At 40.8% G+C, this 22,757-nt stretch overlaps 1 protein-coding gene across 1 annotated transcript in view; it reads right to left on the reverse strand.

Annotated features, from left to right (window-relative positions):
• Nucleotides 1–22,757, reverse strand: part of VPS13B (vacuolar protein sorting 13 homolog B) — a 705,368-nt gene that overhangs the window by 594,124 nt on the left and 88,487 nt on the right. Inside the window, exon 8 of the mRNA XM_075270303.1 lies at nt 3,785–4,044. Coding sequence (XP_075126404.1) covers nt 3,785–4,044 — 260 coding nt within the window. The remainder of the gene's footprint in view (nt 1–3,784; nt 4,045–22,757) is intronic.

The raw sequence follows: 22,757 nt of genomic DNA on the forward strand, positions 1-22,757 counted from the left end.
GTCCACTGGCTAATATATTATTGCATATGTATATAAAATATCTTCATCCTACATTGTGTTATCATATTTTATCCTCATCCACATAAGACAACGATAATAAGAAATGTTTTAAAAAATCTCACCCGTTATTAATAAACGTGCAGTGAGAATTCAAAAAATCAGCCCTAGTGTGTGTGTGTGTGTATATATATATATATATATATATATATATATATATATATATATATATATACACACACATATTTATAATGTATATTAAATCAGGCCTATCTAACATATATAAAATCAGCCCTATGTAATGTATAGAAATTCAGAGTTACCTAACCTATAGTAAATTAGGCCTATGTAACATCCTTAAAGTGTACTTGACATTATAAAACTACTTTTCATCTCATTAAAGAATTGTTTCCTTCTTGATCTACCAGAATGTTTTTCTCCTCCCTCCCTTTGTTCAGACTCTCATTTCTAATAGCACATAAAAGTCTATGGAGAGGGGAGGGGGAGGAGGCGTCTGCTGCCTGCTAGTTAAAGGGGTTCTATCAGCAAAATCATGCTGATAGAGCCCCACATATGCGTGAATAGCCTTTAAAAAGGCTATTCAGGCACCGTATAAGTTATATTAAACTACCCCCCTAGTTTTAAAATAATACCCTAAAAAAGAATGTGATCTACTTACGCATCGTGCACGGTGGGCGGGCATTCAGGGTGCGCCGTCTTCTTCATCCACGCCTCCTCTTCCTCCGAAGTCCTCTGGTCCTGTCCTCCTCCGGCGCTCGCGAACTGACATTGATTTAAAAAAAAAAATGTCCTGGGAGCATGCGGCTTCTACTACGGCTACTGCGCATGCGCCCAGGCCATTTTTTTTTTTTTATCAATGTCAGTTCGCGAGCGCCGGAGGAGGATGGGACTGGAGGACTTCGGAGGAAGAGGAGGCGTGGATGAAGAAGACGACACACCCTGAATGCCCGCCCACCGTGCACGATGCGTAAGTAGATCACATTCTTTTTTAGGGTATTATTTTAAAAGGGGGGGGGGGGGTAGTTTAATATAACATTTATGGTGCCTGAATAGCCTTTTTAAAGGCTATTCACGCATATGTGGGGCTCTATCAGTATGATTTTGCTGATAGAGCCCCTTTAATGGATTTATTGTATCATTCTGAGATATGGCAGAGTCTTCAAGATGCAGCAATGTCAGAAAAGATCTCTCTGTGCCTTTTTTACAGCACGTTCCTCCTCCCCTCTCCACAGACATCTATGTAAGAAAGTAACTCAGCCTGATAAATGCAGAAGGAACATATTTTGTAGTATTAAAACATTTCTTATATTCACCTGCACTATTTGTTAGCTGCTCTCCCCTCTAATAGAGCATACACATAGTGCTTTGTTAATTGGAGAACCTGATAAGGGAATTTTGTGGCTCCAAATGTATTATTAGTACTGATGACCTATCCACAGGATGGGTCATCAGTATCTGCGGCCATATTACCACCAATATGGTGCAGCAGGAGTAGAGCGTGTGACTGTTGGGGCCATTCATAGGCTACACTAGTCACATGCTAACTCCTTGCAAACACAAACAAAGAAGTATTGAAGAAGTTTCAGAACTAGACCACAGTGGGAAAAAAGAAATTAACAGTCTTTCCTGCTGTTAGCAGCTGTTTTTTTTTTTTTTTAGACATCCCCTTTAAATAGGGTCAGCAACTTTATTACTTCCCTTAAAAAAAGTTGACCTTGCATCCAAAAAAAAATATGACCAGGTTGGATTTTTTTTTTTTTTTGTTCCATGGGGATGTGCTAAGGTTGTGAAAACTGTCATTTTAAGTCTTCGTAAATGTCATTTAATGACAAGACACACACAAATATGAGTGTGAGGTCAAACAAGACATCTTTGAGGGGGGGGGGAATTAAATCTTAAATATAGCCCAATTTCTCTCCTTCCTCCCATCAGCTGTCAGCAATTATTGCAGAGGAAAAGCAATTAATTGATTAAAAGAACTCAAACATTACAAGAACAATTTTCAACAGTATTAGGAAAATGTTACGTTTAATTTGGCATGTTTTCTTCCCATTTCCTTGGAACGGTATCAACCACTCAGAATGCTAATGCAGAAATATGACCCTTTTTTTAATACCAAATATGAACCACAAATTAATTCCATACATTCCTTGCAAGAAACGAGAACAATGAATGCTAATGTTTTCCGTCTCGGTGTAACATGTGAATCTCATACTGAACATCACATTGCAGATGTAAGTTTTCTTCTCCGCTCGATGTTTGTTAATTTGTTGCAGGTCATTTGAGGGTAGAAGGTGTTAAGGAGCAGACGAATTATTGCTTAGAGAAGTTGGAGTCAATATGGGAGCCGGCAGCTTCGATGGCCACTGTTCTACGTGGTCTGGGTTGGTCTTGCGTCCTTTCCTAGCTCATACTAGGTTTAACGTAAACTATACACACTTTACAAACTTTAGTTAACGTAAACTTTACAGGACAGGGGAATAACTTAACACCATGAAAAAAATAAATTATAGAAAACTTTGGCCACAAAGTTAAATTTTTTCACTCCATGAGGTGTAATACTGTATAATCGTGATGGTTAAAAGAAATGTCTAGATATTTTTTCCCTAGTAAGGGCTCATTCACATCTGCGCTCGGTCTCAGTTCTGCAGGTTTCTGTTTCCTGCCCAAAACTGGACAAGAGACGGAAACCTGCAGGCAATTCAAACCCATTCATTTGAAAGGGTTTGAAAAGTGTCCGGCTGTGAGCGCCGATGAGTGTTTTATGCTCTCCGCGGCAAAATCGTTGTTTTTTTTTTAAACCGGACACAGAGTCGGACATGCAGTACTTTGTGTCCAGTTTTTTAAAAAAAAAAAAAACGGTTTCACCGTGGAGACCATAACATGCTCACCAGCACTCACGGCCGGACCCGGTCTGACCGGTTTCTGTCTTCTGCATGCAGAACGGAGATCGAACGCTGGTGTGAACCCAGCATAACAGCACCAGCTCTATCTAATATGGCAGCTCAGCCCAAGTCAATGAAAGTGACTCTCTGATTCACATTACACTATAAAATACTTGGTCCTCTTTTTTAACCTCTCTAGTGTTATTCCTCAAATTCCAAGTCCCCTTGCTGTTTCTGTAAAATATCCATTAACTTGTCAATCTACTTATCTACTTTACGCCCATCGTACTTCAGTAGTCTAAGATACTCCCTCCGGCTATCAGCTGGTCCATTCTATAGCGGGGGGAGTGTCTTAGACTACCAAAGCATAATGTACATAGATGTATACTATTGAGCTTTTTTTTTTTTTTGTCAAGAACCCGAGGGTGGCCTTAAAGGGTTCGGAAAATAGATCGCCATAAATAATAAATCTGAGGGGATCTGACACTCAATACTCTGGCAGATCACCTGTACTGAGACTGAGTGACTCCTAGAAATATTTACACATTATGAGTTACACTGCTCACTCATCATACAAATTGTAGTGGCGAGTTTAGACACTGCAGCTCAATAAAGTCAATGGGACAACACTAAAGTACCTACACTCACCACTACTGGTTGTACAGTGAGTGAGCAGAGTAACTCATGGTATGTAAATATTATCAAGAACAGCGCTGCATTAGTACTGGTAATCTGCGGGGGTTCCTTATGTTGAAACCCTGCAGATCTAACATTATTGGCCTATTCTAAAGACTACAAATCGGATGACCCCTCTAAATTTTATAAATGGATTTAAAAAAAAAAAAAAAGTTAGTCAATAAAGAATAATAAAGCCAGCATACCTTGAATGTAACTGTGGCCTTTGTGCAATAGAATCCTATGGAGATAATTGGATCTTTGGACTGTTGTGACTGGTGACCGTACGTTACATTCCCATCTTCAGATCCTATGTAGCTGTCCTCTCCTTCAACGTCATTACCGTAACTTACAATAGCTGGGACAAAAGACCAAGCCCATGATACCCATCCTTGTTGGTCATCATCTTGCATAGCGTACATTTCCTGGTCTGGGTACTGTACACCTACAAGTTCCTCTTCAGATCCTACAAGACACATACAGTAGAATTATAAATTACTCAATGTATTGATCACTCATAATATCATTATCTACATGAATAGTTGTGAAAAGGAGCAACAACACGTAACTCATATTTACATAAGAATATATTGGGTTTTATAAATACAGCATTCATAGCACTTGAAGCACAAAATGGTCCCAGAATCCTGATGTTGAGGAGCATGAATTTAAGAGAAAGAGAATTTGTTTTAGGTTTTCCAAGCTAAAAATACAGATGACCTATGCTAAGGATAGGTCATCAATATCAGATTAGTGGGGTTCTGACAGCAAGCACCCCCATCCATCTAGCTGTCCTCAGCATCTGATACACAGAGAATGGAGCAGGAAGCAGACAGCGCTGTTCACTGTGTAGTGGCTGGATTGAGTCACTGCAACAGACCTGTCTGCTTCCAGTTCCATTCCCTGTGTATCAGATGCTGAGAACTACTAATCGTGAGGGTGTCGATTTACTTCAACCGACTCCCCTTTTACCTACTGTACTGCCCACCCTCTTGGCCTAAGGTTGTTTAGAAACAAAAGAAACAAACACAAAGTCAAAAATTGTATAAAAACCACAGAGGTTACGGTAGGTTTCACTCTCATAACACAAGAGCTACAAACTGTTGTCTACGCAAACAGCCATATTCTGAATAGAAAAGAACAGAGTCATAATATGGTTCCCACACAGGTGCATGGGGTTGTAGTGTACCATAATAGGTTTCTTATTTTGTATGAATGAGAATAAAATATATTAATCCATTAGATGTGAGTGCATATAGGTATGAGTGCAAATGTACAAAAGCCTTTATATGGAAGTGTGTAAGATAAAGATGGCAATAAAGTCACAAATCTTATGAAAAAAATTTCAATTTCTTCTTTAAGTCACCCTCGACACCTTTCTTAAAGTGAGTGTGGCATGGGAAGGGTCTGCACTCACGCCAGATTTATATTCCATTTAGTATGAACAAGCTCAGATTTCTGTGCTCAGCGTAGGGTGCTCCTGATTTATAAGATGGTATGTGTCTTATCATATATGAGACGGACTTTGTGCCAGTGAAAGAGAGATGAAGACTGGCATTGGAAACTGGTATAAAAAGGTTAGGCCAAACACCTTAAGGTGCCCATACACGAAGAAGAAAAAAAAAAAAAAGCAGTGTTGTGTCTGCCACCCAATAAGCCTGATCGTTTATGGGAGGAAGAAAAGTAGAAGGGTTTCTGCACTTCCTTATGCTTGGGAATTCTTCAGAATGATTAATGGGATGGACTTCGTAACTTATCCACAAAAGTACTAGTCACTTTCTTGGACTCCTTAGTCCTGAGATGCAGAAATATTGATCCAGAGAGTAGAGAGGCTACTTGGCCTGGACGATGGTTCACCACACTCTCGATGACGGGTGCCACTATGGGCAACACTGTTGGGAGAATAGTGGAATGGTAGTAGGGCCCAGTCAGGGTTTACCCAAAAAATGCCAGGTGGGTTGTAACTAGATCTGATGTTTGTGATTGACACCAAAAACCCCAAAACGCATAATCGGTTCAATAGAAGCTACATCAAATCATCTATAGTGTTTCAAAACAGTGTGAGAGCCCACCTGGGATTTTTTGGGTAGGCCCTAACTTGGCCTTACTACCATTCTACTACCCAACAAGCCTGATCACTCTTTATCCCGATACCTTCTTTTAGGGGAGAGTTAGGATGCACATGTGAATGGGCAACATCTACAATAATAGCTATTCGAGCTGGTCATTTATTTTATGCTAAGAGTAACATTTTTTTTTTTTTTAATTAACTGAACATTTCATGCTTTTAAATTAAACTAATTTTAATTTTGGTTCATGAAGTTCTAAAGTTACGTAATGTAACCAACAGAACACAGCCTGAAACCGTAAGCCCGACACATGACTATATTAAACGAATACCGGCCTCATAAGCGGAGTGTGCAATGATTTTTTAATTGAACAATGACTAGAGAGACAAGCTATAGAACAAGTAAATCTGTCATGGAAGGGTGGAATAAAAGTGTTGCACACCCGTCCGGCACACAAGTAACCGTGAAATGAAAATTTCCATATCAGCTTCTGAACAGAGTTGTTTCATTAGAATTCTACATGTTGAAAACATTGACAAATCACACTGAGGGCCAACACATGGAGAAATCCAAGTTGCCTACTGGGATATGTTTTGTTCACTGGTTGAACAGGAATCTTTTGAAAAGTTAAAAGAGAACTTCCTTTTGCCAGCCACAGAATAAGACTATATAGATGTGAATAATATGTACATATACTGGAACCCCACTAAGCAGTGGATTGGGATTAATTTACTTCTGAAAGCCAAATGGTTCCTAAAACGGCTGCCAAGTCATCTCCCAAGTGCTTACATCGTATCTAAGGCTAAAGCGGTTTGAAAATGCTATATTAAAAAAAGAGATAACACTAGAGAGTTCTAAAAAAAATTACTACTTTCCTTTGCTCTCATCTTAAAGAATTTAAGAATTATTTAAGTGCAAATGCATTGCATAAATGAGGTTCATTTGAGGCCACACATTGCGTTTTTTTCTTCTTTTTTTTTAAAAAAAAATTATTTTTATGTAAGATTTTGAGCCAAAGGCACGAGTGACTTCAAGAGGAAGCACTAAGGGTTCCCGCTTTCATTAAAGAGGACCTTTCACCATTTTTCCCAAAGGCAGTGTTATATACTGCCGGAAAGCTGACAGTGCGCTGAGTTCAGCGCACTGTCGGCTTTCCCGATCTGTGCCCGGTGTGAAGAGCTTACGGTCCAGTACCGTAGCTCTTCTATGGTCAGAAGGGCGTTTCTGACCATTAGCCAGGAACGTCCTTCTGCCTCGCGGCGCCAATCGCGCTGTGCTGTGGAGCCGGGAGGAACGCCCCCCTCCCTCTCCTGATAATACTGGTCTATAGACGAGCTGCGTGAGCAGAGGGAGGGGGCATTCCTCCCGGCTCCACAGCACAGCGCGATTGGCGCCGCGAGGCAGAAGGACGTTCCTGGCTAATGGTCAGAAACGCCCTTCTGACCATAGAAGAGCTACGGTACCGGACCGTAAGCTCTTCACACCGGGCACAGATCGGGAAAGTAGACAGTGCGCTGAACTCAGCGCACTGTCAGCTTTCTGGCAGTATATAACACTGCCTTTGGGGAAAATGGTGAAAGGTCCTCTTTAAATCTACTCCTGGCTTATCTATAAAAAAAAACAAAAAAAACAAATTAAGAATGGATCGGTTAAAATCTATTAAATTTAATTTATGGGAAAAGGTGTTACCGTATATACTCGAGTATAAGCCGACCCCCCTAATTTTACCACAAAAAAATGGGAACACTTATTGATTCGAGTATAAGCCTGGGGGGGAAATGCAGCAGCTATTGGAAAAATTCAAAAATTAAAATGGTTTTTGGGTGCAGTAGTTGCTGGGTGCTGGGGAAGGGGAGGGGGTGTTTTGGTTGTCTGTCTGCCCCTTCCCTGAGCTTGAGGACTGAGTTTCTTTTCCCCCACTTGGGATTCAGTCTGGCTGAATATAGGGTATCTGCAGTGCTCCTATTAACCCCTTCCCGATGGAACAGGAGCACTGCAGATACCCTATATTCAGTAGACCGGGCACTTTCAGACACAGGGGGCTTTTTCAGTACAAAAACTGTACTTAAAAATTCGGATTATACTTGAGTATATACGGTAATAGTTTATTTTTGTCAATTAACAGAATGAAGAGAAGAGAAAGCTATATCTCATCAATATTTGGTGTGGCCTTTGCCCTTTGGAGGAGACATCCTGGAAGTGATGATATGACCCAACAGAGCCACCATCTCAACATGATATACAGTCTGTCTGGGATGACATGAATACACAGAAGGATTGGAGCAAGCCTACATCCACAGAAGATCTGTGCTTAATCCTCTAAGATGGTGGGAACAACCTCCCTACCGAGTTTCTTCAGAACTTGTCTGCAAGTACTGATAAGAATGAATTCTGATTTTTTTTTCTTCTCTTATTTCAAAATGTAACTATGCCATATTGATAATGCCACATTTTCATGTTACTTTTCAGGATAAGCTGCCATAATAGTATACATGAGGATTAACACTATTTCTAGCCATTACATGACTCACATTCTACATTTTAGGAATTTTCCCCTCTGCAGGCTTTATTTCAATCTCTAAGATTTTCCTGAGCTAATTGCCAAACACTAGAATCTAAGATGTTTCCTTTGCAGAGTACTTGGAGAAAACAGGAGCTTCTGCTGCTTATAATTCAGAAGCAGCATGGAGGACATTATAGAGAAGTACTGAAAAGTACTGAGGGAATAAAGCTTGTGACTAGCCACAGCAATGTTTGTGTACATCTCTTCTCCCAAGATGGATTTCGCAGAGAATTCAACACAACTGAATAGTTTGGGAGAAAGGAGTGGTGCAAAGAAAAGTAAAGGAGCTTGATAAGTTGAGATTTTACTGATCTATTACAAAGTTTCTTATATTTGTAACATTGATTGTGTGAAGTTTATTGAAAGTACAAAGACCACTCAAATCTATGGGAAATATAGAACCAGTTGGACAGAACTTGTACACATACCTATGGTACATCTCCTACCAGAAAACTAAGGCTAGGGCCACACGGCGACTTTGGCCATGACTCCCATTGCAAAACCAAAGATGGCTGTGTTGCTCTGCGACTCCTTCACTCATGTTAGTGAATGGAGTCACACTGCAGCCCCGAGAGCGTCGCAAGATGGAATTCCATTCTCTAACCAAAGTGAAGGAGTCACAGGGCGACGTGGCAATGTTTAGATCATAGTCAAAGTCGCCATACGGCCCTATCCCTGATGGCGGGAGTTGCGGTTGTCAAGGCAGTAATACCCATATCTCTCTTTTAAAATTAAGATTAAAAAAATGAAATGTAAATCAATAAAAAAAGATATACATTTTATTATACCGACAGCAAAGATAAACGCAGTCCATAAAATGTAATTTTTAACTTGCCACCATAAAACCCATCTTCGTTTTTCAGGGAATCTGTTTTCTTAAGAACCACAAGACAAACATTTTCTGAACTACTCTAAATCCTTGCACTAGTATTCGACCTGACCTTTGTCTGAATTTCAGGTCCCTTGACCTCAGGAAGGTTATCTCACCAACTAGGTGACAATTATATAGCATACAGGTGTCTAGGAAATAGAGCAACAGAGACCTAACCAGACGCACTTCACTTATATTAATCTACTCTGTGAAAACATTAAAGTCTCCCCACACGGTGACACAGAAGTAACAGACCACCTAACACATTGCAGGTTATGTAGAAATAGGAAACATGGCAGCTTTTGGTTGAACCTTAGGATTTTGCTATGGATTTTACCCTTTACAGTGCAAAGGGTAGAATTAGTGATTCTGGAAGATGTCTACAAGTTATATTGAATACTGGAATCTTAAAACCTCCTTGTCAGAAGAGGCAAAATAAAAATTAAAAAAAAATAAAAACGTATGTATATTTGGGGTGCAAAGCATGTACGCCAGTGTTTCAATGCGAATTGTGCCAGAATTCTGTCCCATATTGATGAGTAAATCCCCACCAGTGTCTGAACTGTGTGATCATGTATTCTCCCCATTGAATACAGCAGAAGCATAACTATTACCCCATATTTACATGTTCTTTTTTTAATGGCTGCATTCAATTCTCTGTATGTGGATGGGAATTATTCACATGACTGATATTTTGACGGCCTGCTGTAAAGGACTGTCAACATATACTGTAGGTCAGGTTTTATTTGTACCCGTTTTCATAGATCGCCCCTTACACTGCAATGTATGAGGGACTGAGGAAAACAAACGACCCTAAAGTGCAAAAATGGCATAAAAACTGATTTATTTTTTTTTCTGTTTTTTTTTTTAATGCTGCTTGCACCAGAATTCATGTGACCTAAAGCTCGATCTGTCTGTTTGCCGAATTTATGAGCCTGAACAGTATGCCAGGAGAGGCTCGGTGAACATCTGTGCATGAGTTTTCGTTCGGGGAGTCTCCTTGGGGAACCCTCAAATGGAAACCTACTCCACATACTGGTAACTTAGAAAACCCACAAACCCCATAGACCATAATAGGGACCATGTATTTTTTTTTGGGGGGGGGGTTTATATAGATTGTGAGCCCCATATAGGGCTCACAATATACATGTTTTCCTATCAGTATGTCTTTGTAGTATGGTAGGAAATCCACGTAAACACAGGGAGAACAAACTCCTTGCAGATGTTGTTCCTGGCAGGATTTGAACCCAGGACTCCAGTGCTGTAAGGCTGCAATGCTAACCACTGAGCCACTGTTACCCCGGGTCCATGTGGTTTCCATGTGCTGTTTGCAGGACTTTTCACTCCGCATTCTTCATGCAGAGAGGAGAATGGAATAATCCGAATGCAGATGTGAACTGGGCCTTAGTGTTATAGTTATCTATACTGCTAGCTTCCTAGAAACATACTGTCCCATAGTGAAGCAAGGACTCCAAGCAGCACAGATAAGTATACTGCTAGGAGTTCTTCTCCCAGCACACGGTAAATCTGGCGAACACACGATCCAAGGTCCATGGTTGAAATAAAGTCATGTGACTGCACACTTTGATAGTGTATATTAGTCAAACAGCCCTAACAAAGGACTAACGGGAGATGGGATTGTAGGCTTCTCATAAATAGGACAGAGATTTCCTAATATATGAACATGTGTCAGCCTATCACTCTGTGAATGAGGTCTAATAGCTGTCTATTAATGATATCACTGACATGTGGGTGTTTAATAAGCTCTGCCAGAGCCATTCTCAGTCCTCCAGCATGAGTGTACCAGAAGAAGGAAGGCTCATCTGGTGCAATAGAGCAATTCATCAGCAATGACACCCGCTTCTTGACTGACATCACCTCTGCCTCGCACCGCAGCCAGGCACCTCTGGGGTGACAGAGCAATTAATCTGTTCCTGCCGAGCTGTTGCTTCTGGATCAGAAAGAAATCAGTTCTGACAGACATATTATGAACCAAGTTCAGACCTTGAAAGGAAAGGTTAGAAAGAGCACAGCTGCCTACAGAGCCTGAGGAATGACCTCACTTGTGTGCAGAAAGACAACTTACTTACTGAGTTTTCTTAACCCTCTCTTGCCACCGGGTCTGGCACACGGGCTGAAACTATTCAGGCCATCAAGAGCAGCTAGAAAAGTAAACTAATAGTTCCCTACTAAGTAAAGCACGTAGAAAATTAGACCAGAAGGGTTAGGATACATTCATATGCACCAGATTTGTTGCAGAAATTTCTGCAAAATTCTGAAACCCGGCACAGACAGCAAGCACAGGGATCTCTAACATTCATTGAGATGGATGGGACAGTCATGGAAATTTCTGCAGTGTGAATTCACCTATATTATAACACAATTTAGTAGATATATAGAGAGAATATAGTGTTAGTAAATGTATAATACAGTTAAGGTTACTATAAGAAACAGTAGCCTACACATAGCTTTTGCAGTGAGTAACTTGAAACTGCAATTCCAGGATATCACGGCGATCCATATTTTGTACAGTACAGAAAGAGTAAGCTGTAAGGCCGTGATGGCAAAACTATGGCACAGGTGCAAGAGGTGGCACTCAGATCTGTGGAAAAGATTATATTGTGTGGGGGCCACCGTGGAGCAAATTGTACTGTGTGGGGGTCACAATGGAGCAGAAAGCTCTATAAAAAGCCCCCTTCACATGACCATATTTTGTCTGTAGGTCAGTAATTGTCTACCATTGTGGATCCACACATTATTAAGGCTCCGTTCCCACGGAGTAACGCACCTCGCATTCAGACACGTATACACGTGTCAGAGTGTGAGTGCTCAAAACAGATCCCATTCACTTCAAAGTGTCCCGACTTACGGGCGCTACACATTGAAATCAATGGGAGGCTTTTTATTCCATTGTTTTCAATGTGTAGTGCGCATGAGCCAGCACACATTGAAGTGAATGGGATCTGTTTTGGGCGCTCACACTCTGACACGTGTATACGTGTCTGAATGTGCAGCGCTTTACTCCATGGGAACGGAGCCTAAGGTTAAATTGCCATGTTGGCACTTTGTGATAAATTAGTGGGCTTTGGGTTGCAGTTTAGGCACTCGGTGTCTAAAAGGTTTGCCATCATTGCTTTAGGGTGTTGTCATCATAAGGCCTCTAATTGTGACTGTATCAGTGTACGTCCACATGTGACCGAAGCCCCACCATACACGGCAGTCACTGGCTACAGGTAAATCTGAGCAAAATCATGCTGATATTGGTCAATGTGGGTCAAAAGGGTTATAGTCACATACAGCAGCTAGACAAGGTGTTGTAGATTATCCCTGTTTAAGTCAATGGACAATCGAAAAAATGGAGGGATATAGTTTATTATTGCATGAATAAGAAAAAGTAACCTACTTGGGTCTCAACTATCGGTAGCCCAAGAGGGATTTACAGGGAGTCTGTCAGGCTAGGTTCACAATAGTGTTCGCTATACATTCAAAGAGAAAAGTCCTGCAAGTAGGATTTTTCTCTTCGCATTTTTCTGCCTTATACATTAACAAAAGATGCATTTGTTATTCTCCATTTAATTTTCATGAATTTGGAACTCTAGTGCACAATAAAAAAAAGTGAATAAAAAGTGAAGAAGACGCTCTACAAGGTACAGTCATTAGTTTCATACTGATTTCCTTGCTGACGGACACCGATTAAAGGGGAATTCTGGTAACTTGCTGATCGATGGGGGATCTGACCTCCGAGACCCTCACTGATCATATGAACTGGACTAGTTTTACACTCAGTATGAATGGAGTGGCAGATCAGAAATGCATGCCGCAGCTACATTAATTTCAGTGGGAACAGCCAGAGATAGCCAAGTGCATTGCTCTCCTATCTACTGTGGTTCCCATTAAAATGTAGATAGCAGCTGTGCACCTCCAACCGGGCTTTCCATTTAAACTAGGGAGTAGTTCTCATAATCGGAGTCCCAATGGTCAAACACGTTACCAGAATAACCCCTTTAAGGGGGCATTCACACAATGTAACGCCTTGCTGATTCTTGCATGATAACTCCTGTAAGGATCAGCCCTGCAGAACAGAATCCCATTGACTTCAATGGGTTCCGTGTAATGCACGTAACACATTGAAATCCATGGGTTAAAAAGCCTCGCACTGATCTTAATGTGTTACGTGTGCTAAACAGAACCCATTGAAGTCAATGGGATTCTGTTTTGCAGCGCTGATTCTTACACGAGTTATCATGCAAGAATCAGCGAGGCGTTACATCGTGTGAATGCCCCCTAAGGTTGACTCCCCATGCTGTGAAAGTGCGCGTTTTTGGCTGCTGCTAAAATGCACCGCAAAAGAATAAAAAAAAAAATCATCAAAGTGAACGAGAATTTTTGCACGTAAGAAAATGCAGAATGTTAATTTTAGCTGCAGAATCGAAAGTTTTCGTTGCGCAATTTTCCTGGCAACATTCTTTAGCTGCTTTAGTTACATGGTGTCTTAGCTTTCATTTTCACTGGAAACTTGATTTAAGATTATTAATAATTCATGACGGACAAGATGGGCAAACCAGGCTTTCTTTGAGTCACCTGCAAGTACAATGAAAATCTTGCAGAGCGGAATATGACATCAATGTGAACATGGCGTTAGATATGTATAAATAACGTGCGCTCTAATACTTTATTCCAAAGTAGTGTACAACCTGCTAAGGGGCACATCTATTATCTGTCTGCGCTCTGGCTTGCTGCTAGGCCACGATTTAAGACACAATGATAAAAGAATACTCTTTAAAAAGTGCTAAATTCGCTTTTGTAGGCGGCTGGCACAGAAATAGGTGTTTAAATCTAATGCCCCATGTACAGGTCGAATCAATAAAGCGCTGCAGTAAAAACGCATTGGCAACCAATCACTGTTTTTCCAGCAGCACTCTTTTCCATTATACCTATAGGGCAACCACCAGCATTGCCGTAGGTATAATCGACATGCTGCGATTTCCAAAAACGCAGCGGTTTCAGAAATCGGAGCGTTTCCACTGCACTTATTTTTCTGCAATGTGTGGATGGGTTTTGATAAGAAGCTCAAAAATACCTCCCCATAGATTCCTCTTATGTAATGTTTTATACATTTCCCTGGATATTTTCCAAAAATCTCCGGCACAGTCACCTAAGTGTTAAAGGACTGATAATCCATCAGTAACAGTGTAAGCAATATCTTCTCTATAAACAGATAAAGTATCCAAGAGATAAATTACCTGTTGCTCCGCTCCTTCTCTCTTCTGCTTCCAACTTCAAAAGGACGGCGGACTCATTTATTTTACCATATGGCACATCCGACAAACTCCAAAAAGTATCACCTATAATGATCTACCCCCTTACTGACTCCTGTCTCTGGTGTATTTTACTTCAGTAAAGACAAATTGCTTCATTGGACATGTCACTGTTTTTTTTGTGGGGGTGTGGGTGAAGATTTCACACAAAAGGATCAAACTGTCCACTATTTGTGCATATATCGCCGGGCGCTACTTGTCCCGTAGATCTGCCATTAATAAGTGTTAAGCAATAAAGTAAGGAGATGTTCACGAGTGATAACTACCATTAGGAAATGCCATAACATTATGAATGGGGGGGGTCCGACCGCTGGACCGTTAATGATCCAGAGAACAAAAATTAAATCAAAATGTTTTCAATCATTTGCAGCAAAAAACATTTGAAAAAGTTGAGAAATTGTAACACACGGGAAGATTTATTAAGACTGGCATTTCAGAGATTAGTAGGAAACTGAAAATATGCAAAATATATTTAAAATACACCGTTGATTGTCGTAAAGATAAAAAATTAAATCTACGCTTACTAGGGGAAAAAAACGATTTGTGCTAAACTTTTCTGACTTTAGAAATGATAAGCTACATTCACAACTGCGTTGAAGACTCCGGTCTCAGATTCCAGTTTTGGTATAAAACTGCAGAAACCTGATGAACACCCAGCAGAACCCATTAGGGGACATTCACAAGAAGTAAAGTGATTCTGCCTTGATAATTCGCGGCAGAACTAGCGCTGACAAAAAAAGACTCCCATTGACTTCAATGGGTTCCGTTTTCTGTGGAACACATTTAAATCAATGGGAGGCTTTTTTAACCCATTGATTTCAATGTGTTCAGCATGGAAAACGGAATCCATTGAAGTCAATGGGAGTCTTTTAATCAGCGCTGATTCTGCCGCGAGGTATCGTGGCAGAATCAGTGCCACTTTACTCCGTATGAATGCCCCCTTAAAGTCTATGGGTAACCGCTTTTTTAGCGGATGGGCTTTCTGTTGCTGGACATGATCTTCTCCTAGTGAACCTGAAAAATGTATTTTAAAAAAAAAAAAAGGCATGTGCCACCGCTTGTGAATTTTTACTTTTTGTGCAACTTAAAAAAAAAAAAAAAAAAAAAAAAGTTATACAAAAAAAATTCAGCAAAAATGTGTTGATTTTTTTCTGCCGCATTATTTGTTTATTCAGTTTTTGCTGCGTTTTTCTCTAAATATATTCTTCCCCTATTAAATCTATAAGGAAAACACTCAGGATTCTGTAGCTAAAATTAACATGACCCATTTTTCAAAAACACTTCTCCACAGTTCTTTATTAACCACCAAGATGCCCCAAAATCATGAGAATAAAGGCAATGATGCACAAGCTCATTCACACCTTCTTCTGGATAACACGCAAAATTTAGGATAAAAATAGCATGTACCTTGTGAAAACACTTAGGCCAAAACCCCACGTTGCGGAAAAGCTGTTGTGTTTTTTTTTGTTTTTGTTTTTTTTGTTTTGTTTTTTAAATTGAAGATTTTGATGCTTTTATTTTTTTAAGCCAAAGCCAGGAGTGGATTGAGCAAAAGGGAGAAGTATGAGAACTTCCTATATATTTCCCATTCCTGTTGTAGCCATTCTAGGCTTTGGCTTAAAAATCCACAGCAAATTCTGCAACAAAAAAAAGCATCTTTTCTGCAACGTAGGACCTCAGCCTTAAAGGGGCTTTTCCACACCCATCCCTAATTCAGATTCTGCCTATACAGTGCCTACAAGTAATATTCAACCCCCTGCAGATTTAGCAGGTTTGATAAGATGCAAATAAGTTAGAGCCTTCAAACTTCAAACAAGAGCAGGATTTATTAACAGATGCATAAATCTTCCAAACCAAAAAGTTATGTTGCTCAGTTAAATTTTAATAAATTTTAAACATAAAAGTGTGGGTCAATTATTATTCAACCCCTAGGTTTCATATTTTGTGGAATAACCCTTGTTTGCAATTACAGCTAATAATCATCTTTTATAAGACCTGATCAGGCCGGCACAGGTCTCTGGAGTTATCTTGGCCCACTCCTCCATGCAGATCTTCTCCAAGTTATCTAGGTTCTTTGGGTGTCTCATGTGGACTTTAATCTTGAGCTCCTTCCACAAGTTTTCAATTGGGTTAAGGTCAGGAGACTGACTAGGCCACTGCAACACCTTGATTTTTTCCCTCTTGAACCAGGCCTTGGTTTTCTTGGCTGTGTGCTTTGGGTCGTTGTCTTGTTGGAAGATGAAATGACGACCCATCTTAAGATCCTTGATGGAGGAGCGGAGGTTCTTGGCCAAAATCTCCAGGTAGGCCGTGCTATCCATCTTCCCATGGATGCGGACCAGATGGCCAGGCCCCTTGGCTGAGAAGCAGCCCCACAGCATGATGCTGCCACCACTATGCTTGACTGTACGGATGGTATTCTTGGGGTCATATGCAGTGCCATCCAGTCTCCAAACGTCACGTGTGTGGTTGGCACCAAAGATCTCGATCTTGGTCTCATCAGACCAGAGAACCTTGAACCAGTCTGTCTCAGAGTCCTCCAAGTGATCATGAGCAAACTGTAGACAAGCCTTGACATGACGCTTTGAAAGTAAAGGTACCTTACGGGCTCGTCTGGAACGGAGACCATTGTGGTGGAGTACGTTACTTATGGTATTGACTGAAACCAATGTCCCCACTGCCATGAGATCTTCCCGGAGCTCCTTCCTTGTTGTCCTTGGGTTAGCCTTGACTCTTCGGACAAGCCTCGCCTCGGCACGGGAGGAAACTTTCAAAGGCTGTCCAGGCCGTGGAAGGCTAACAGTAGTTCCATAAGCCTTCTACTTCCGGATGATGCTCCCAACAGTGGAGACAGGTAGGCCCAACTCCTTGGAAAGGGTTTTGTACCCCTTGCCAGCCTTGTGACCCTCCACAATCTTGTCTCTGATGGCCTTGGAATGCTCCTTTGTCTTTCCCATGTTGACCATGTATGAGTGCTGTTCACAAGTTTGGGGAGGGTCTTAAATAGTCAGAAAAGGCTGGAAAAAGAGAGAATTAATCCAAACATGTGAAGCTCATTGTTCTTTGTGGCTGAACTACTTCTTAATACTTTAGGGGAACCAAACAGAATTCTGGTGGTTTGAGGGGTTGAATAATAAATGACCCTCTGAATAAACTTTTCACAATTTAAAAAAAAATGAAACAAAGAAATAACATTCTTTTTTGCTGCAGTGCATTTCACACTTCCAGGCTGATCTACAGTCCAAATGTCACAATGCCAAGTTACTTCAGAATGTGTAAACCTGCTAAATCTGCAGGGGGTTGAATACTACTTGTTGGCACTGTATATGGGTTCAGGCGGCTGGGACCTCAAATGATTATGAGACTGGTGCCCTATGAATAAGGCGGTGGTGCACATACTTTATTCACTTCTATGGGCTGGACAGACATCACTCCCTCCAAAGTCCTATAGAAATTAAAATGGAGTGATGGCCTAGTGATCACTGAAATTCCAATGGTCAGACTCCGAGCGATCCATTACCCTAGTGGAAAACCCTTCACTAAAGTTTATTAGCAAGTTTTTATTTATACACCTATTGTTTAGAAAAAAAAAAAAAAAAAACTCTGACTATACTATTGTTTAGAAAAAAAACCAAAAACTCTGACTATACCCTATCTTGAAAAATAAAAAAAATTAAAAAAAAATTCTGATAGTTCTTGTAGGACTCAAAAAGATGTAATACCTAGGCCACCGCTGTTCTACCAGTACCCTATACTGAGGGAGCAGAGTTGCAGGACATTCAGGTGGTGCCGTCGTAATCTAGACCCAAAAATGGAACAGTAGTTAAGGTGGGGCAAAATCACCCTAAGCTAAATTTTTACTGTTTCGACTCCATTTCATCAATTTGTAAGAATTCCAAACCAAATGCGCAAGGCTGTAGGGCCTGTTCACTTGGTCTAAGGTTAAGCCTCCTGAAAACAAATTACAGCCCCTTGAAGCTCCTTCATCATACCCCCTCCCTCTTTCCAGGGGTTAACCATTCCAGTGTGCCATGTGGAGAAAAGGCTTGCTTATAATATAAAAGAACAGAGTCCAAACAAGCTAAATGGATCAATTATGGTGTAAGTTGTGCAGCTGTGCTATGTATATTTATGTGCATTCACATGCATACACACATTTATCTTGCCTCCAAACATTTCAGGTAATATAAACCCGCACACAACCACAGAGAAATTCTTCTGACCTGGGAGAACATACTTGGATGAAAAGCCTGGTGTGCGCCTCGCAGGTGAGAAAATACATTTCATTTTGTAATTCATTAAAACGTCTCACTGACTGAGAGTGAAGTGTTTTGCGGCAATGTTGCACAAGGCGTCTACCAGAAAGAAGACAAAACTTACTGTTTCTTTTGGGGGAAACTCATGTTTGACTTATTTGTCTTGGAAATTACTGTAGGTTTAATTGTATGATTCAACCTGCCAACTATGACATTCATCGACTCTCCTGTACTCTACGGCCCGCTCCTGAGCTTTAGGCAAGGTTCACACTGGTGGATTCTCTTGTATATTACATACAATTGGTGCTGGCACTACACTTGTTGGACAACAGTCATTTCTCCCGAAAACCTCCATAGACATGCACTCATCCAAGCATGCCTGTGCTCACGATAAGGAGAGGGGAAATAATAAAAAGGAAGGCGGGTCTATTGCCGACAGTATTAGAATTTGAGCTCGAGTGGCTCAAGAAAAAGAGCGTGAGTCAAGAAATGGGTTAGGGTCCGTTCACATCTGTATTCAGGGGGGGAGGGGGGCAACACGGTGGCTCAGTGGTTAGCACTGCAGGGGTTCGAATCCCACCAGGAACAACATCTGCAAGGAGTTTGTATGTTCTCCCCGTGTTTGCGTGGATTTCCTCCCATTCTACAAAGACATACTGATAGGGAAAAATGTACATTGTGATCTCTATATGGTGCTCCCAATCTACAAAAATAAAAAACCATCTGCATTCAGAGTTTCCAATCCCCTCTCCGCATGAAAAATGCAGAGAGAAAAGCGCTGCAAGCGGCACTTTTCTCTTCGCATTTGTCATGCGGATACCGAACGGAAACCACATGTAACCCATGTGAGCTCTGAGCCAATCAGAACATCTGCATCAGAGCAGAGAATAAGTAAATTGGTAATAAGTAAATTGGTAATAAGAGACTGGTGCCCTATGAATAAGGCGGTAATAAGTAAATAAGTAATAAGTAAATTGGCAAACCTATACTCCATCTGTATTAGATGATGTGCTGGATCCAGCCATAGCCAGTCCATGGGTCACCGATGCATTCACTTCTCTGTAAATCCCATTGTATGCCAGGTGACCACACGCTAACAGCAAAACCATCAGCCAGCCATGGAATCCAACTGAAACTCATCGCTGCTTCACTTACATACAAGAAAAAGCGTCAGTGACACGGAGAATTGATCCAGTATATCACATGTCACCACCATAACAGCATAACGATGATTTAGTGGCCCCAAAAATCATTACAGGATTCCTTTACTATCTGGCACATGGGAGTCCTATTGCTATGAGAAGTTTCCCCGACTATTGACTGCCAGAAATGACAACAGTAACATGAAAGAATCTTCCAGAATATATCCATAGTATGAGGAACAGACAGTCCATGGACTTCCCCTCTACATGACCATTGCACTATTGTTGTTGTTTTTTTAATTGGACAATCTTTATCGGCACATGATGTCTGTATACAAGCTGATGACATTACAATACCAGTGACATCACAACGCCCTGTTCTGCTCTATAAGGTGAGGAATCTGATGGAAACAGTTGAGGGTTTTGAAGAAGTTGATGGAGATGGAGATGAGATTTTTTCTTGCGACTATGCTTTTACTTACTGAATGTGATGTGGACGGGAGAGTCACCGCCATGACAGCACAAGGTAATAATGTCATACCCGGGGCTTCTGGTACAAAGGGTTATACGCAGATCACTAGCACCATTTATCTTTCCCTGCACAATTAGTCTGTCATTTTATTTCTACATATAACCCAAAAACATCCAATTCTCAAATATATAAACCAACCATAATCTCAGCATAGACAGAAGGTAAAATACCATAATCAGACAAGAAAACCATTCCTGAACAATTGTCTTGTATGTTTATGGTATGGAGTGGCACAGGGCGGACAACGGGTGCAAGTGTGAACGCCCCCTAAGATGTTTGTCCTGTATACAGTAAGATCTCACCATTGTTTATTCTTCATTTCTTAACAGTGACCACTTCCACCACCACACTGCCACCGGCTACAGAGCTAGCCCTTGGATCTACCACCGTGGCACTATGTGGCGCCCTGCTACTGATAATTATCGGCGCCTTTATATATTATTTCTACAAAAAACATCAGCCCGCACACGCGGACAGTGCAGAGGTAGAACTAACCGAAGTGGTTACTGAGACACCGCCACATAAAGACCCCAAGACTGATCCTATGGAGGCATTAATAAGAACATTACTAAAAGACGTAGAATTTTACATGAACGTCATCAGTGAAAATCTACAAGAATTGTCTGAAATCATGAAAGAAGAGGAAGAACAATAAGAAGATCCTACAGAGTCCCAAGAACACCATAAGAGTCCCAAAACACCATAGACTCCATAGAAAACCAGGGACTAAGAAAACTCCTTCAGGAGACTGCCATTTGCACGGAGACTTCAGTTACTATGTAACCATTGGATGGAGTGGAGGAACTACCAGAGCTCTTCGGTGGACTTAGTAACCATTTCATGTAATCCCAAAGACATCAGGGATTTTTAATTAACAAAAATAAACAATTGGCAATTTTATTTGCAGCGTTCTGTGTAAAAAAAAATTTCCACACCTGCTTAAGCTTATTAATAGATTGACCCTTGCCAAATCTGTAATGGATTTCTTTGGCGCAGTCACCTAGTAGATCATTTTGACTTGGTCAATTTATAAGTAGCTCAACCCCTGTACAAGTGTGAGCACCCCTGGTCTACGGGGTACGCGGGTTTCCTAAGGTAACTGCTTAGGAAACTTGACCACAAATGTGAACCTAGCCTCTGGAAAAAGGACAAAAAAAGTGGCAGTAATTGTGGCTACAGTAACAAGGTGGAGGGTTGAAGGGTAAGAGCAAAGAAGGAACAAAGAAAGGGTAGAAAGGGGCTCAAACTATGGAGAGTCAGACCACAAACAGCAGTTACATGTAGACTTCGTTGACTATAATGGAATCCGCCGGCTGTCCCCTGTTTTCATACTGAAAGCAGCAGAGAATAAATGTCCTCCGTGCAGGCTTTGGCGGTTTCTGCGGCAGAGTCCTCAGTATAGATAACTCTGCTCTATTGTTCCCGTTAGGTCCAATGCACATGAACCAGATGCATCGTCCGCATGAGGCATTAGGTTTTTTATTTATTTTGCATACTTATATAGCGCCATCATATTCCTCAGCAGTTTTTACAGATGTCAACAATGTGCCACAATGTTCCCTAGAAATGTCATCAATGAATTGATATCTGTGTGTTACCAGTTGGAGGGGTGCAGTAGTCGGCACTGACAGTGATAGAATGTGTGAGGAATGGGAACGCCCAGTTGTCAAATTATTTCTAGGATGGAAAGGTTGCTTCTGAATTGTAACATGGTATATTTTGACAATAGGTATGTTGGAGTACAAGAATGTACTAAAATAGACATAGAAGGGGAGTGGAGTTGATCATCTTTGAATAATATTGGTCTGAAGTGGTTTCTCAATCCTTGAATTTAGAGGGCAGGATCCTTTGGAAAAAAAAATTCTAAACGCCTGCATAAGATGTGATGTCCTAGAAAAAAAATTGGATTGGCAAAAAAAAAAATCCTGTAATGTAAATCTGGCAACATGAAAGCATAAATCAGACACTCAATTGTTGTGAAACACTGCTCTGTGTAAATGGAGCTCAAATAAATGCTAATGTGAACACGTCCTTACGTCTGGGTGCCTGGCTCATTTAGCATTATTTATAAGCCCATCTTGGCATCTCCTGTATATATAGCTGGACCTATACACGTTTTGTTTCCACCAGCTTCATTGTACTAAGTAGTAAATTGTGGAACCGACTTCTTACATCTCACTTTTTCTAATGGTTACTTTACAATAGTTTTTGGGTTGTTTTTTTTGTTTGTTTGTTTTGTAGATTCTGAGCCCCATATAGGGATCACAATGTACTTATTTTTCCAAAACATATGGCCATATGCAGCCCATGAGATAAAACCTCCATATTCATGTAAAGAAATATCACTATGTATCACTATGGAAGGAAATCCTCGCAAACACGGGGAGAACATACAAACTCCTTGCTGATGTTGTTCCTGGCGGGATTC

Source organism: Leptodactylus fuscus, chromosome 4 (assembly GCF_031893055.1).
Source record: "Leptodactylus fuscus isolate aLepFus1 chromosome 4, aLepFus1.hap2, whole genome shotgun sequence".
NCBI lineage: Eukaryota > Metazoa > Chordata > Amphibia > Anura > Leptodactylidae > Leptodactylus > Leptodactylus fuscus.